The sequence below is a fragment of the Branchiostoma lanceolatum genome, chromosome 4 (genome assembly GCF_035083965.1).
Source record: "Branchiostoma lanceolatum isolate klBraLanc5 chromosome 4, klBraLanc5.hap2, whole genome shotgun sequence".
Classification (NCBI taxonomy): Eukaryota; Metazoa; Chordata; class Leptocardii; order Amphioxiformes; family Branchiostomatidae; genus Branchiostoma; species Branchiostoma lanceolatum.
Genome location: NC_089725.1, coordinates 18,206,417 through 18,223,394, shown reverse-complemented (window position 1 = coordinate 18,223,394; position 16,978 = coordinate 18,206,417). Strand labels below are relative to the sequence as shown.

The 16,978-nt window shown below is 45.4% G+C and overlaps 1 protein-coding gene across 4 annotated transcripts in view; it reads left to right on the top strand.

Annotated features, from left to right (window-relative positions):
* LOC136433070 (uncharacterized) overlaps positions 1–16,978 on the top strand; it is a 28,418-nt gene that overhangs the window by 9,840 nt on the left and 1,600 nt on the right. For 3 of the 4 annotated variants that reach the window (XM_066424870.1, XM_066424871.1, XM_066424872.1), the window contains 5 exons: positions 5,901–7,524; positions 8,280–8,497; positions 11,774–11,933; positions 12,577–12,653; positions 16,573–16,664. In XM_066424870.1, coding sequence (XP_066280967.1) covers positions 6,033–7,524; positions 8,280–8,497; positions 11,774–11,933; positions 12,577–12,653; positions 16,573–16,664 — 2,039 coding nt within the window. In that variant the 5' untranslated portion in view covers positions 5,901–6,032. Of the gene's footprint in view, positions 1–2,365; positions 2,817–5,900; positions 7,525–8,279; positions 8,498–11,773; positions 11,934–12,576; positions 12,654–16,572; positions 16,665–16,978 lie in introns of those variants that run through there. The other variant, XM_066424869.1, reaches the window with a different exon arrangement.

Sequence of the window (16,978 nt, the reverse complement as noted above, 5' to 3'; positions counted from 1 at the left end):
TACAGACTAAAAGCTGGTACATTTGAAGCGGACAACGGAGGATTTCCTAGTGCCCACTACCTAAAGACAAAAGAGCGGCAGACGGTGTGGAGATATTTGTCTTCTTCCAAGTTATAGATATCCACATGGTTCGTGTGTACAGCTCCCACACACGTACAGACGGATGGGGATGGACCTGACTTACTGGGGCATGAATGTACGTTGGAGACGAGATATTGCTTCGGTGGCCGTCGAGTTATTTTTGCCTGTCTAGACTACTAACAAGAATGAGAGATTCTTCAAGGACACTGTGTGTGTTTGCGCGTGGTGTGCATTGTGTGTGTACTGTGTATATATATATATATTTATTTATTTATATGTATATATATAAACATATGTGTATATATATATATATATATATTTGTGTGTACGTAGGAGTTGTTTGCATAAAAAAATTCTTTTTTGGATACACTCAGTCTTCCTTGTAGGGTATCATTGGGTCATCGTTTGTCGGTTTTCTCTGATGGCGGCTGACTGATCCCTTTATTCACCCCCTGCCAAGATGGTACGGCCCAGCCAACAAATCAATGTAGCTTTAATTCAAAACAAACCCTACTTCAGTGTGGCTTGAGGAACGGCTGGAGTTGGAGTTACCCGCTATATCACTCTATACTATATTTTTCAGGGCCAACAGGGCCAATAATCTACTTTTTTCCGGACCCGAATTAAAAACTTCCTTTCCCTTGAAAAGATTCGACAGACGGGTTTTTTTGGACGACAAAGATGGATTTCATGTCAGTCCCATTGAAAGGCGGCGAGGCCGTCAAAAGATTGGAATAATGGGGAGACATGGCGTTTGAGATAAAACGAACGGAATTACGGAGGAAGCGGGGTGCCGGGTGGTGTGGAAATTGTTTGTCAACTGGTCATCCCACTTTTTACATGGGAACACAAGGCGATAGAAGTTTTACAGGAGCTTGTAACCAGTAACACCAGATGGCTAGTACGCACAGTTATATGACAGTATGGTTTTAAAGTTCCAGACTTCCACTGCCTGTGTCGTGACGTAGGGGGAGAGTGGGGGTCCACAACAGCAATGTTGACTCGTTTTGGAACACCAAGAATCGACGCGAGTTGTCTACACGGTTCTTAATAACAGTACACACAGCTAAGTGTAACCTGCGACAGCCAATAGGCTGATTGGCATGTTGACCTCTAAATCGTCACAAGAGTTGTCGTCGGGGAGGAATGACGTGGCATATTTGTCAGTCCAATGTTGTGATCTCATTTGTCAGAGGGTCGTCTGCCGACCTTGACAAATATAGATACGGAGGCCACTATCTCAACAGAAAGGAGGCAAAAATAACGAATTCTATTATTGACCCGTGCTGACAAGGCCAAGAATGTAAAGGTCGTCTTCATCGTCAGATTAAAATGCCTACATCATTTTCGTCGTATCAGATAACAGTCATGGTTGGTCATTGTCCTTTGATTGTCACAACGGGTTGTTCCATTTTCACATAGAGGGGCGTAATGTGAGTTTGAGGCCGCACTCTCTCTTGTTTATATTATCAAAATAGTCTTCGCTTCCAGTCTTCTTTTCTTTACAAAACTATCTTCTTGTCGTTATGTTTGTCTCAGACAAAAAATCCCCTAAATATATACGATAACGACCCTCTATACCCGTTATACCTCTCTCGTATTATTTCGATTTCCAAGGCGCTGTAATAGAATAGCCCAGATCAGTGCAACAGCAAAAATATGACTCACGACGGCTGATATTTTTAGAACAAGTCGCCGTCGTTATGAAAACAAAAGACGTATCCACTGATCGAGCTGTTTTCTCAAGGGAGAGGCAAAGAAAGCAATGTATGTCTCTAGTCAGTAACAAACGAAGTCTTAAATAAACCCCACTCGTCTGACAAGGGATATTGGATTCGTGCTAATTGCTCTAAAATGGAACTTTTAAGTTAGGGATTGAGATTGTTTTACTGCTGATCGATCTCAAGTCACAAGCCTGTTATGGGAGTACTTTTTGTTTGTAATGTAGCGGCGTTAGCTGCAGATCATACGTTGTTATCACTAGTCGATCACTGCCTAGAATTTGATTACGTTGTGGTGCAAAGGTGATAACGCTATCTCTCTAGTCATTTAGCTTTTCCCGTTTGAAAGAGATCCCGTTCGGATTGATGAATTGATGAAGGTAATACAAGTCAAGGACCACTGGACTTCAGCAGCAAAATTTCATCATATGAAAGTGACTGAATTGTGTTGTGGAAACCTTGAAAAAATTTCATGGATGTGAATTTTCGTCATCTCGTTCTTTGTCAACTTCGCTAAGAACACTTGAAAGGAGTTTGATAGGGAAAGGTCGACATGAGTTGATGGTTGCGTGGTTGTCCCGGGGAACGGGAGTGCCTGGTGGTTCTAGGTTACCGTTTGCTCGGTAGCCCGTCCACGCCTCGCGACCGTCACATGACCCACCGGTAGATAGTGGTGGCACACGTCAGTTGGTCGCCTAGGCGGAAAGACGGGCGGCGGTCCACCAACTTACCACAAAGGTCAAAGTTCGCATGTGGGAGTTGGATGAAAGTCCGAGCTTCAGCAGCGTGGGGTTTCAATGCTTGGTTCTTCACCCAGTTTATATTTTCACCTGGCAAAAGGTGTGGCCAGGTTGCTCCGGTGAGACCGCTTTGTCATCTGAAGCCCCGTCGTCATCCGTTGTGACGTCAGCGGCTGGGTTCGCGGGTCTCGCCAGCCCAAACAAGATGGCGTCGGACGTTAGGAACGTTTCTACGCGCGTACTACAATGTGGGATTGAGGGCGATCTGCCGGAGGTGAGCCTTGTCCTGGTTGAATGTTGATGCCGAAGTGACGGTCGTGTGTTTGTAGCCTTGACTGCATTGTGTTTTATGTGCGCTGGAACTGCGTTCTCAGGTAACGAGGCGAGCTGATGTGCGTGTCCCACCAGTGACCAAGCGACCAGTTAGTTAGTCCCTTGTGTAAGGAGGCAGATGGTGCTGGATACCGGTACAATGTGCACAGTGTGAATGTCTGGCGTAATCGTGCGGTAAACACGGTTTACTGCTATTTGGGTAACTCGCAGTCGTTGTGGTTGTTTTGTGTTGATAAGGCGGGTATGTGTTGTTGTGTTCGCAGCACGATTTTAGGATCGTGGGGGTTGGACCGGAAGGTCGATTGGATGGGAGGGACCTTATCCCGTGAGCGACCCTCCCCCTGAGCCTCCCTGCGTAACTCTACGTTAACGCGACCATTAATAATTGCGACGTATGTTTTGAAGTATTACGTGCATATAGTCGTTCACGTTGTTAATGGTCTTACTGATGTGCGCTGCTGCCATAGCTTCCAAAGTTAGGGTGCCTATGACCCCGTTTCGTGACCCACTATTATGATTAACTGTGTCAGTGAAAGAGCAAAAACGCCCCCAGTTTCAATCACCAGCCTGTATGCTCTCGCCGTTAGACTGTTCTTTATGTAGCATGTAGCTGTCCGGATATTCTCAGCAAGGAAGGGGTGAATACGGAATTCCGCAGTACGTCAGTAAGAGAAAGTGTTTTAGGAATGGAAACAGGAATCTCGGAAGGGACCATGAATGGGAGTGAATGGAATGAACGAACGAGAGAGAGAGAGAGAGAGAGAGAGAGAGAGAGAGGGAGAAGGCCGACGTGTCACGTTTGTGTGCAACCGTTTTACACGTGCGAATTTGTATTTGTAAATTCATGTCGAGGAGACCTATTTGTTCACATGTGGTCAAATTAGGCGGTGTGCTGAGGGATTACGGTTTCTGCGGAATAAACCGGAACCGAAAAATGCCCGATCTTTCTTCCCAATATGTAACCTTTGCCCCGAGTAGTTCGATCTCTCCAGGCCTCTCTCTCATTGGTGAGAACGTTGCATGGGAAGGATTTATGTCGCTTGTTCTGTTGTTCCTTGATCCTGTACAATTTCCTCTGCAGATCTGGTATAGGTTAGTTACAGTTACGACACATCGTGGCGTTACTTGTGTTTGCTTTCCTGTGAGAGGTGACGATGTCTTCTCACTTAAGTAAGGAGGTTAAGCAACCTCGTGTAACAATAATACACAAGTGATCAATAAATCTCTCACGTGTGTTGTTTAGACAACACCCTGTTGACTTACTAGTAGTAGTGGTCACCTGTATCGTAGGCCGTGGCAAATACCTTGTCTATTGTGTACCTGTGACATATGCAGTCCCATGGACCGTATACATGCATGTCAGGGGCGTATTTCGTCCGGTATGCGATACCACACCATTCAGAGCGACCGGGAAGCCACAATATCGTATCACGTCACGTTCACAAAACATCGGCACGTCACATGACTCGAAAAGCGTTCCACCATTGGTCACTGGAAACGGTTACTCAATTTCCCGCCATGAAAGACAACGACCGAGTCACACCTCGACATTATGATATTTGAAAATTACCCGTTACTTTTTAATGTTTGTTGAAACGGTTGGTATACAACTACGGGAACACATTCGTGGCAATCTCCAAGCAGATGGAAAGGAAGATCGTAACGCATTTTGGCCTTTCGTGTTGTGTGTTGTGTGTTAGGGACATGGATCAGTCTGCATATGTACGTTCTTTTCTTCCGACGTCTGTCGTGAGCTTGCACTCGTGTATGTCAATAATGTTTCAGACATCGACCGTATATTTGATTCAGTTTATGAACAGAGTTTGGATCCGGAGTTCCTGCTGAGAGTTCAAGGAACGACAACACAGTGCTTTCACTAACGTAGTAATGACGACAGCCATAGCCATAGGCATAGCGGGGGTTGACTTGAGTGGTTGGAATGTCGGCAAATTAGCCCTTCCCCTTGCACGAGCCCTCAGAACGTCAGAAGTAAACAGGAAGGATTCTATTGGCGTAGAAGCACTTCCTGCCTGGATGGGCGGTGGTATTCTTCAAGCAGATGTTAGATTGTGAGACGTTATGTTTTCTGGCAGCCCCGTTTTTCTGACAGCCAACTATTAGTATAATGAGGATTAGTGATTTGGCGTGTCCTTCACCGCAACAAATAGATTTTTTTTCTCCAATCGGATTTTCTTCGGAGGAGTCGAAACATTTTTCTGAGGGTTCTGGTCGTGTGGGTCAGAAAAAGACGGACAACCAGAAAACATATGACGATTTTTCCTCCCCAGATCTGCTTAGGAACTAAGATAAAACATAGTGTTCCTGTCGAACTAAGATAAAACGTAGTGTTCCTGTCGAACTAAGGTAAAACGTAGTGTTCCTGTCGAGATTGCAACAGGGCTTCGAGGAGAGAAAGGGCTGTGAAGATGATGTTAATAGAAAGAGAAGCAAAGAAAAGACAACAAAAGATAGGGTAACCCAGGGACATGAAGAGTTGGCGTTGTTGACATCGTTAGATTTGCAGACGAACATGACTGTGTCGCTAAAGGCAAGCAGACATAAAGCCAGCAGAACGATGAACTGTGTTTGAACCCTCCCTAGTGATAGGAGACAAACCCATAGAAATTAGATTGCTATTGTTTCCGGATCTCTGCCGCATCGCATGGATTAAGAACACTTTGATCTAAAGATCGCTTCGGACTGCAAACCTCTCTTGGACGAGATTTAAAAGGTGCCACACAACTTTCCGTTTTGGGTTCTTTCAGGTGTGGCTAACCTGCACCATTTTCATGATTGCAATCTGAAAGACACTCCCTAGTTGCAGTCAAAGTTGGCAAAGAAACTGATAGCCTAAAGAGGACCGAAACTTCCCGAAGAGGACTGAGACGAAAAACAATTCCATGTACACGTGGCCGGCAGAGGGTGCACATCTGTTCACTTCTCTCACGGCCAAGTTGTTACAATGTTTTCTTTGTTACCATGTTGCCATTGTCATGGCTAACTGTTTTTTCTGTTCCACTTTCAGAAGCACGACCTCAGCATTGCTATACTAGGAGCAAGAGTACACGAAGAAGACAGCCGGAACGCGGACTTTGACAAGGCCGACGAACTGTTTTTCGGTTCTGCTAGAGAGCTGAGTTCATGCCTTAGCGGCAAGATGACTCCGGTTACCGCCGACGAGGGAGACCGAGGAGCACCGAGGGGTCACGTTTCCCCACGAAGAAGCCCGAGGAACAGTCGGAGTAAGTCCGACAGGGTGACGAAAGTGTCCGAGGTCGCATCTAATGATGGGAATGCAAACTCTACTGTCAACCGAGCAATGGAAAGCGTCGCAGGATTGTGCAATGGTCATCGGGATGAGCAACCGAATAGGGACTTGATGGAGAGCGCTAAGATCGGTTTGTCGCCCAAAACAAAAAGCGACCTGAAATTGAACGGTACTAGTCCCCCCTGTGCAAATCAGTGTATGTCGCTCGTTAAGAGTCCCAGTTCCCCCGCGGAAATTGTCGTTAGCTCATCCTGTGGGAAGAAGTGCCATGTTGCAGACAGTCGTCATGGCAATCGAACGCCGTGTTCTAACGGCATCGCGTCGTCCGTTGTGCGCGCCATCTGCTTCGAGGAGACAGATGTCAGAACAGAGGAATGTCCGGAGAGCGAAGGCATGGCCTTGGTGACGTCCTCGGATGACGTTTCCACGGGAAAGTCCAAATTAGAGGAGAGTCCCCAAGCGGGAAAGACCAACATTCCAGACCCGGATAGTCGGGAAGGTGAAGCAAATACCTCCGATGTTTCCCACGAAACTAAAACTCAAGAAGGCAGCAACAAAAATAAAGGGAAGAAGAGGTCGTCTGGGGACGACGTCGTTCCAGTAGTTCCCAGAAAAAGACGAATGGCGAGTATCACAGCCGAACTTAAAGTCAATCTCATGTACGAGAAAGACGACTGGAAACCACCAAAGAAAACGAGAAAAGGAAAATCCCTTTCAACGTCCAGCAGTGATGGGGAGGTCTTCATGACCTCACCTACCGACTCCTCCAAACAGGGCACGTTTGGAAATGGAGAAGTGAACGGAGGATTTCCCACCGACCCGGACCAACCGCTGGACTTGTCGATGAAAAAACGACCGATCGCGGTAGCTAAGAAGGTCAAATCCAACACAAAACTGCCGGGCACCACGGGCAAGAAGCAGAAATCTCGTAGCAAGTCGTTTCCACCCCAGATGGGCGGCGGCAGTGCGAAGGTGTGTGGACACACCAAGCGCGTGGCCGCCCTGAACGCCCAGGCAATAATGACTGCTTACAAAACAGCGGACGACGCTTCACAGACCAAAAAGAACAGCCGAGGAAAGTCTAAGAGCGGAGGAGGGCCGGCCAAAAATGGGTACAAGAGGCACCAGCACGCCGCCAACTTCAGACTTCTCTGCGGAGGATTCAACAGGAACCGCACGTCACTGCTTGCGTCATCAGGACTTCCGTCCATGCACGCAAGGCCCCCTGGGATGGTTAGCCCCGTACCCAGCCACCCCCAGACGCTCATGTTGACGGGGCTTGCTAACCTCAGCGCCTCGCAGATCCTCCCCAACGGCGGCATCAGCCCCACGACGACCGATAGTGCCTTCAGTAAATTCAGCTCTGCCAGGCTAAACAATGGTAGGTTGGGTAAAAGGGGTATAAGTGCACAACGTATGCGAGGATAAGATATATTTTACTTTTTCATGTCCTTTTCTGCAAGCGCACGAAATGGTGAAAATGTCAGTTTTGTAGATTTTGACGTATTGTCTTTTTCTTTACGATTGCTTGGATGCAAAATGGCGCAGTTTGTCACCAACTTCCGTACAGTGGTTTGTAGGCTATGTGGCATGATGCGTTTATTTTGTAACGCGGTACGTCCTCTGTCACTCTCCGAAGGAGCCCGGCAGCCTTGCGTATTTTAGGCACATTGCCGACCGTATTGTAGAAACGCACGATTCAGTTACCACGTGACCACGACGTATAATTGACTACGTATTACCTTTGTGTGAAAAACACCCATCTAAAACGTTCTTAAGGATGATTACACCTTGCTTGGCCTTTTCCGCGTAATTTATTATCATGAATATCGGGTCTAGTAATAAGATACGCTACCAAGGCTAGCTAGTGTGGACTATCTTGTTTTGCGCGCCCGAGAGTAGCTTGTGAAAAACAACTGGCCCTCAGTTCTTCCGTATGTCATCCTGTTGTAGCGCACATATTTTATGATCAGTCATTTGCCCCACTCGGTCACCCTGCTGGACTGAATGTCGTAAAAAAATGCCTCCAAAAATATGATTATGGTTGGTAACCTCTGACCATGCCAAGGGATTACGCGCGAGTTGTAATTGTCATGACCTACATTGAGCTGGATGTTGTTATATATACTGTTGTAGGTGTATGGTACCAGACGGCGGGGCCTTTCCACCAGCCTCTTCACACGGTGTTGTCGGGCCAGGTTGGTCCTTCCACCGACAAAAAGTCTCACCCTTTCCCCACCCTGGACACCGTTCAGACGCACAACCACAAGTTCGCCGCCAGGACCAAGCGGAAGAAGTCCACCAACGGGTGGAAGTGGCAGGGAGAGCCGTACGAAAAGATGGTGTTTTCGGCGGTAAGACCATAACCTAATTTGTTATTGCTGCTATCTTTAATAGCGACCTCATAGGGCTTATTAAAACCGACAAGATAGGCTGGAAAATGTCATTCCTGCGTCAATCAGTACCCATGGCTAGTTTCAAACATGCGAAAAATTCGCATCTTACATACCCCAGAGCACATTTTATCCCATTTACAAACGTTACATCTTTGACGAATAACGTCGCAACAAACATGTTTCACGATAAAAGCTTTACTGCCCACCGGCCATTTGCGAACCTTTATTAAAGTGATCTCGCCGTGGGAGTCTCCACGTACGCAAATACTGGCACGTCACTGATGCCGGTCGCAGCAGATTAATACATTGATGCATGCACAAATTGAACTCCAGGGAAGCGGCCAACACACGCATAGTATAAAAAGGGTCATCCGCCATTAGTCTTGCCAAGGAGCTTTTATCTTGATAAAACCTCTTTGTTCTTACGGTGGGCGATTTTTGTACAGATAAAGAGCAGTAAGCATGAAAAAGGTTCGGTCATTTCGGTATTTTAACCCCCTTAAAAAAAATTCGCTCACGGAAAATAATTTCGCTGGCTAGAGCCCTGATTTCAAGATACGAATACTGATATGAATCGTAACTGACTGATTGCAGACTATGAAAAGAGATTGATCTATCTTTTAATGAGAAACCTTACGTAAGATTTCTCATTAGAAGATAGCTATTTTTCAATCTCATTTTTTCATATTGTACTACGTATTTAAAGACGCAAGTGTTTAAAATCTGTTGACAACCAATATGTTTCGGCGTTAGCATTCACCGGCAGTTAGAATCCCTAGAAGTTGAATTAGTCTAGCTGTAGATGGAGAATTCAGCCTTAGCAACGCTAATTTAACGTCAGCCGTCATACCATTGTAGGGAGCGCCAGGGAAAATATCGTTATCAATAATCACGACACTAATAATGTAACTATGGTGTTGGGAACAAATGGGTAGTTTCTTCAGCCTGATGTTACCAAACAATTATACATAAAGATATGGACTTATAAGTACAATATAAGCGAGCAATAATCATACTGAGACAAAGCACGTTACCACGGCACATCAGTAATTTGCACTACAAACACATTTACTGAAAGTGCTACAAAACAGATTAGCAGTGTAAGAAGACCAGAAACACGAGAGGTTGACTAGCATGGAGAGAGAGGCGGTTTGTGTGCTCGAAACGAGCGGCACCAGGTGCTGATATCCGCCTACAAACACGCGTCTGCAATTTGTACGGGATTACTGAGTCACGGAGAACGGACTTCATGTAATCATAATCGCAGACCCACAGGAGACAGTACGAATAGAGGGCGCCTAGGTACATTCATCCTTCCAGAGGAACAACGTTAGAGACGCTTCTATATAATAGAACCTGACTTCTGCAACAGTGGGGAGTTAGTGTGCACTTCGTTTTCGTGAGAAAATCATTCTATGAACACCTGGAATTTAGTAGATATGAAATGTGGAAAGTGGTTCACTTGTCGCGCAGATGTAGCTCACATGTTTCCTATATGTACCTTGTTGTTGAAGTGGTTTGTGGGAACAGTTCTTGTCTAACATGTTGAGCTTTTTTCCGTTTTTTACCAAGGTGATACTTCAGTTTCTCTCTTTGTTCTCTTAGTAGACTATAGAGAGACGATGTGATTACGCAATCAGGTCATAATACGTAAGACATATTTACAAAACAACAGAAATATTTTAGTCATACCTGCAACCTTAATTGAACAAAAGGTAACAGATACTAAAAATACCAAAAGCTGCATTTCAAATTTCTGTCAATCTTTTTTTGCCACCATGTTGGATCACCTAAACGGTCGATTGTCCAACCACTATTCAAACAGTCGCACCCTCAAACAATTTAAGGTCCGAGAACAATAAAGGAGCAGGTAACCGCTTAGTGAACGGTGTAGCCCTCGTGTTGTAATGGATATGTGGCGTGAACAGCATATGTAAACACGCCTAACAAAGCCTGCGCGCTGCGAGGGGTCAAGGTCAGCCGTTGCCTAGTAAAACTCTCCGCGGCGCGAAATCAGACAGCTATTATATCGGTGCGAGACTTCAGATTTGTCACGTGGATCACCCGGCCAGCTTGGCGGGAACTAGACCTTCGGAGTTATAAGCCGAATCGCGTTTTATCTTGGTTCTAAAGCTGTCCATTTTTCAGTCGGAAGGGCTGCACGCCGCACCAGAATAGCGCAAGAACATGGAACTTTAGGTGTCGGTTCTGAAGCCCTCGTATGACGAGAATCAGATTGACCAGAAGATGTTATTTTGTCTACGCGTGTCCTACTTGCCCCAGCTGCATGTAAAAGCCCCATATTCATACGATACCGAAGTACATGTAATGAGTAGAATCTAATTTCTAAAAACACCAGAAAACTCGGGCCATCTGTTTTCACATGACTGGTAACTTCACTGGCGGGCACCGAAACAGAGAAATATGAAGATATAATCATAATTTTAAGTAACTCAGTACGGTAGTTCTGTCGCTATACATGTACTGTCCTCATATACGCACACACCAAGGAAGTTACCTCCTTGCACACACTTAGCTAGCTATAACTATAATAGACACTTAAGTCTGTTAAGTCTGTTAGGCAGCGTTCCCCCACAAACCTGACAACTCTGTCAAATAACTCATGGTATAACAAGCGACACGCCTTATCTGTTTCCAACAGGCTTAAGTTGGGCCATGTAATTTTAAGAATCATATAGAGGTTGTCTCCCTCCAAGCTGTGACGGACACTTCTGTGTAGAAATTAGACATGGTGGATTCTGTAGGACGTTTGTGAAAACCACTTCTCGGTGCTGCCGCAGTGTTCATCGATACCGCGCCATAACTCATCGTAAAATGGTTAAGCCTTGGTGCAAATCAAAACGCGTTTATGGCCACACGACGCGAAAACAATTACACCACGTGCAGTTCTTTGGACCTGATTTACTGGCGTCTGGGAATGATTGAATGGGAAACTGATAATCGTTCCGACAAGTTGGACACGGTCCAAACAGGCTCCCGGTCCGACCATGCACGCTGCCTGGACCGGGACAGAAGTACGCTAATATTGATTACTACAGGTCAGGGGGGAAAGGTACCACCAGGATGGTCACACCGAGACAGTCGTCTGAATGTAGTGGGCAGACAAAATCCAGCTCACTGATCCCTGCGGAGCTACCGGAGATATGAAATGATTATTATAAGAGACTGTTTGTTCCTTGTTGTGAAGACTAATCACTTTATGTCTATATGCAGGCCCAGGGGAAGCCCGTACGGCGGGTGTGTTACCGGGGCATGTGTCGGGAGGACGACCTGATACAGGAGAGGGACACGGTCCTGCTCAAGTCAGGGCCGCGCAAGAAGGACCTGCCGTTCGTCGCCAAGGTTACGGCGCTGTGGGAGGATCAGGAGGACGGTAAGGCACAACTGCCAGGATAACACGACTGACATCTGAGTGACTTAGATATGAGAGTTTATACAGTATCTTAAGTATGTATATCTACATACACATTTACAAAAATAGTGTCTTCTTTTAAGAGCAATAACATGTATCATTAACAGCGGGTGACTGAATCACAGAGCTTGGTCGACGTTGTGAGTTATGATATGTGTGTTGAAAGGTTGATGTTGTGAGTAATGATATGTGTGTTGAAGGTTGATGTTGTGAGTAATGATATGTGTGTTGAAGGTTGATGTTGTGAGTAATGATATGTGTGTTGAAGGTTGATGTTGTGTGTTTAGATATGTGTGTTGAAGGTTGATGTTGTGTGTTTTGATATGTGTGTTGAAAGGTTGATGTTGTGAGTAATGATATGTGTGTTGAAGGTTGATGTTGTGAGTTATGATATGTGTGTTGAAAGGTTGATGTTGTGAGTAATGATATGTGTGTTGAAGGTTGATGTTGTGAGTTATGATATGTGTGTTGAAAGGTTGATGTTGTGAGTTATGATATGTGTGTTGAAAGGTTGATGTTGTGTGTTTTGATATGTGTGTTGAAAGGTTGATGTTGTGAGTTATGATATGTGTGTTGAAAGGTTAATGTTGTGTGTGTGTTCCAGGTGAGATGATGATGAGTCTACTGTGGTACTACAGACCGGAGCACATCGAGGGCGGCAAGCGGCCTCAGCATGGAGAGGTAACACACAGTACTGTCAGTCATAGGGACGGGACCAGGGGAGGGGTGGAGGAAATTAACATCGGGGGGGATCATAGGGGAAAGTGTCCATCAGACCGCTGTTGTGGCGGAATTAAGAAAAAGGAGAAGTTGATAAAGATACATGTAGTTGGTAAAATTGGCTAAAAATTCATCAGCTCCAAAAGGAGTGTGATCTTACCTCGTGCGCGAAAGTTGACAGGAAACAAGAAAACTGCACAATATAATTGAAAACGTTCTGTGAACTGTTGAACTCGATAAAGAAAATCGATATTTCTACGAGCCTTCTTATTCCACTTCTTACTTCAAGGCTCAAGCACTCCTGACAAGTGATGTAGAAGTACTGACAGATGAGTACATCTTAGAAACGCACTCAAAGGTCATACAACAGAGCGGAGATCGGCATTTGATATAGTGGCTTACTGCAGGCAGCCTGAATGTGATTCATTTCATAGTACGTATATGCAAGGCTCCTTGGTATATAGTTGAAGCCTTTAATGATAATCTCCAAGCAGATCTACACGGGGCGCGAAAATCGTATATGCTAGCCAGAGATGGTCCAGTCAGCCAGATAAGCTACGGGGCTGGCTGGAGCTTATCTGGCTGACTGGACCTTCTCTGGCTAGCATATACGATTTTCGCGCCCCGTGTAGATCTGCTTGGAGATTATTCGATGATCCTTTTATTTAGGTGTCTCCATGTGCGTGTAAAACAGCTTATCTAAAGAGTGCAAATTGCAATCAACAGATTAGCTACGTTGGGCCTGTTTGGGGGGGGGGGGGGGGGTCCTCTTGGCAGGTCCCGCCTCCATCACCACGTACGGTAGAAACGTAACGTTTCCGTTCCCCCACCCACCGCGCGGCGGTGTTGTAGATGGGCGTGATTTAAACCGTCTCCATCCTTCCTCATCGCGCCCCTTCCGGACCAGACGGACGCCATTAGTGCAGCATTTACGGTAATTGCGCTGTATTGATTTTGGCCCGGAGGTTCCAGGAGCGCGCCTGTTCCGGGAAGCTGCCGTCAGTTCCCCGCCACCTCAGCTACCGCCCGAACGATAAATAATTGTAGTCCTGCCGTAACCCTGAAGGGGATCGTCGTGGTTGCTTGAATTCATTATTTTCCGTTTGGAAATCGATATTTTCTTGTTTAAACGACCGGGTTAATTGCTTCGCAAAGTGGTGAAGATTTAAAGCGGTTTTGTTCTTGCTGCAAGTGTAATTCAGGGCTCGAAATACCCTTTTCTGTTTTCTTTTTTACCATATGTGATTCTGAACCAGTCTTATTTTAGCTTGCCAAAGTTTGTTTGCAATCTTAATTGTTTTGCAATCGCAGGTATTTCAAGTTCTGAAATGTGCATAATTATTCTTTGGATATATTTTCTGGACGGAGGAATCGTATCTCGCCAACATGCATTTATACTTTGGCACCCCAATTTCAAAGGGACATTATGTGTTCATGTAGTGAATGCTATTTAGTGAACGAATCACCAAGCAGAGGTTGTTGGGGAAAATTGTGACCTTCGTATCATATTTTAAGCCAACATTGTTATAATAAGAAGGTCACAATTTTCTTCCAACAACCTCTGCTCGGAGAATTTGAAGCAGACAGCGTGGTCTAGGAAACGTGAAAACTGTTGCGCAGTGAACGTCAGAACAGGGACCACGGAAAGCTAGCGCTAAAGGCGACAAATAAAATGCTGTATGACTGACGTTAAGACACTACCTCTAACATAATCGCACTTAACGATATGGTATGTTATTGAAGACGTCATGTACGTGCCATAGTCTTGTTATGGAGTTTTGGTGGTGATGTTTGCAGGCAAGACATATAAACAAGACGTTTTGGAATCCATCAGAGCAGACGTTTTACTGCGAGTGTTAGTCGCATCTTCCCATTGCGTCACGGCCGCGTGATTAACCCATTGGGGCCCAACATGTGCGCACTTCAAACGTCAACTGCCACTTTCATGTCCCACACGTGGGCGCGTCAAATGTTCCAAGCCTTCGCAAATGTGGGATCTCGCTCCGACGTGCTCATTAGTGCAGGTACCTGCCACCTCCCACGTGGGGCTGCGCCATGAAACGTGCTGGTTACCGCGACTTCTCCGGCACTTCAGGCCAGGGGGCATGTGAGGCCAATGTTCTGGCGTTTAGTGTACACATGTAGCCTTGCTTTGACATGTCTTTGTTCTGACACATCAAACACTACATGTTCGACTGATCAACTGCACCGTAATTGACCTTGTGCCGTAACAGGACTGAAAATCACTACTGTGTGAGGGATGGATGTCGTTATTCACAAAATTAACTTCTATTAAGAGCTCGGCATGGCTGATTGGGGTTGCATTGGTCCCTACGGACGGGTACTTGCCCCCTATATGGGGAAGCTTCAGGCGTGAACATAAGGCATCAAATCTCTGTACGTCAAAAACTTAAGCCCCTGTCACACTTGTGCCGCTTCTGTGTATATACAAGCCCGCATGGGTTGCGTATTAACATGTTTTTGGTTTAGGTTAAGTTTGCAGCCGAATAAGTGATTTCTTATGTTCGATCACTAGGCTGCACAACGGTGGGTCAAAGTAGAAAACAACTTTTCCCCCCGCAAAAAATAAAATGCGCAACTCACGCGCACTTGAATATACGCACAAATGTGACAGGGCCCTAAAACACTTATCAATAAGAATGGGAATAATGCGTTGTGCTTGGCTGGAAAACGCGAGCTGTACCGAAGCAGCATTGCATTGTCAGCTATCGAAAAATGTCAGAATCAGATAAAAAGCTGCTTAAATGTGAAGTACACAGACTCAGTAGCTGGGAACACTGATAACACTGGGCGAAAAGCAGACAGCACAGTTCTTGGTTCAGCGATCTCCGGGTTAGCACACAGGGAGGCAAGATGAAGACAGAAGGGTTAGGAAATCCACCGGGTAGGAAACAGACCGGCTCGATAGGAGGGTCAGCGCTCATGGTGGTTCACTCGTCCGACTACTGAGGGCCCTGCGCCTATCAAAGTCAGTCTAATGGTGATGTAAAATGATATCGGGGTTGATATCTGTTAATCTATGATACAGTATTAAAATATTTTCAATGGAAAAAAGAATGGGGGTAAGATTTTGAAATAGATACAAGACGCCATGGGATACAATGATATCTCAACAATGATATGTGTCTTACAAAAACATTATTGCCACTTGATATTGATATTGATAGTACTTATTATAGATTTAACAACTGCTTGAGATATGTCTCACGTCTTGACACAATTTTGAATGGACTCTTCCATGAAAGATTTACGAGAGAGGTCTAGCTTCGGATGATTACGGAGATCTTACGAGGTGGTTACGGAGGTCTTACCTATCTGAAAAGCTTACATTAGCTGCAGCATGTTGATTATAAGATCCCACAGACACACTCCAGACGTGCGTTCAGCCACGTGCTGCTATTAGCATTCTGGAGCGTCGCCAGCTCGCCCTGGCTAGCGTTCTCCTGACGTAAGGTCATGGGGAAATCGAACAGCTCGTAACTCTTCCCCAGACGGAGGGACTTGACTCCCGGGCATGGTTAGGTTAGGTTTGGTGTTTTAAGGCTATCAGCGGTGATAAATGCGTCTCTAATTTGTGTGAAAATGATGTTATTAATAGCTGATTGGAAGTCGTGGAAAAACTAATTGCTAGATGCAAAAAAATGTCATTAACTTTAACGCCGTATAACCTGTTATGCGGCTGTACGCAATTGATTTTCAACATATTTTTGTGCAATTTGAAAATCTCTAATATGAACACAAAAACGCATGATTTTCTCCTTGGAATACAGATGAGTAACCCACAAGCAGGATTAAGGTTACCAAATCTATGTGACAGACAGGTATCTAACGATAGTCTTGTTCTCTTCCTGTGTTTCAGTGTGAACTGTTTGCGGCCCGTCATCCAGACGAGAACAGCGTGGCTTGTATCGAGGACAAGTGTTACGTGCTCACCTACTCCGAGTTCTGCAGGTCAGCAACCCCATATTATTGTCCTTTTGTCCAGATGATGGTTTATATTGATTCTTTTTAACCCTTCTCATGAGCCGTCTGTAATTGCCCTCCCTTCGCTTGTTCCCTCTTGAGCTTTGAGTGTTCGATAAAAGCAAATTCTGTTAAACTCGTGTCAGCCTGACTGGTGGTCAGAGTGAAACACTAGTTTTGATCGACCCGAGATACAACCCATAACATAAAACCTAGCATGTCTGCTTCGTAACGTCGGGAACGGCTTCAAATCCATCCCTGCCAAACGTGTGTGCCCCTCAGACAATGCTCATTATCACAGA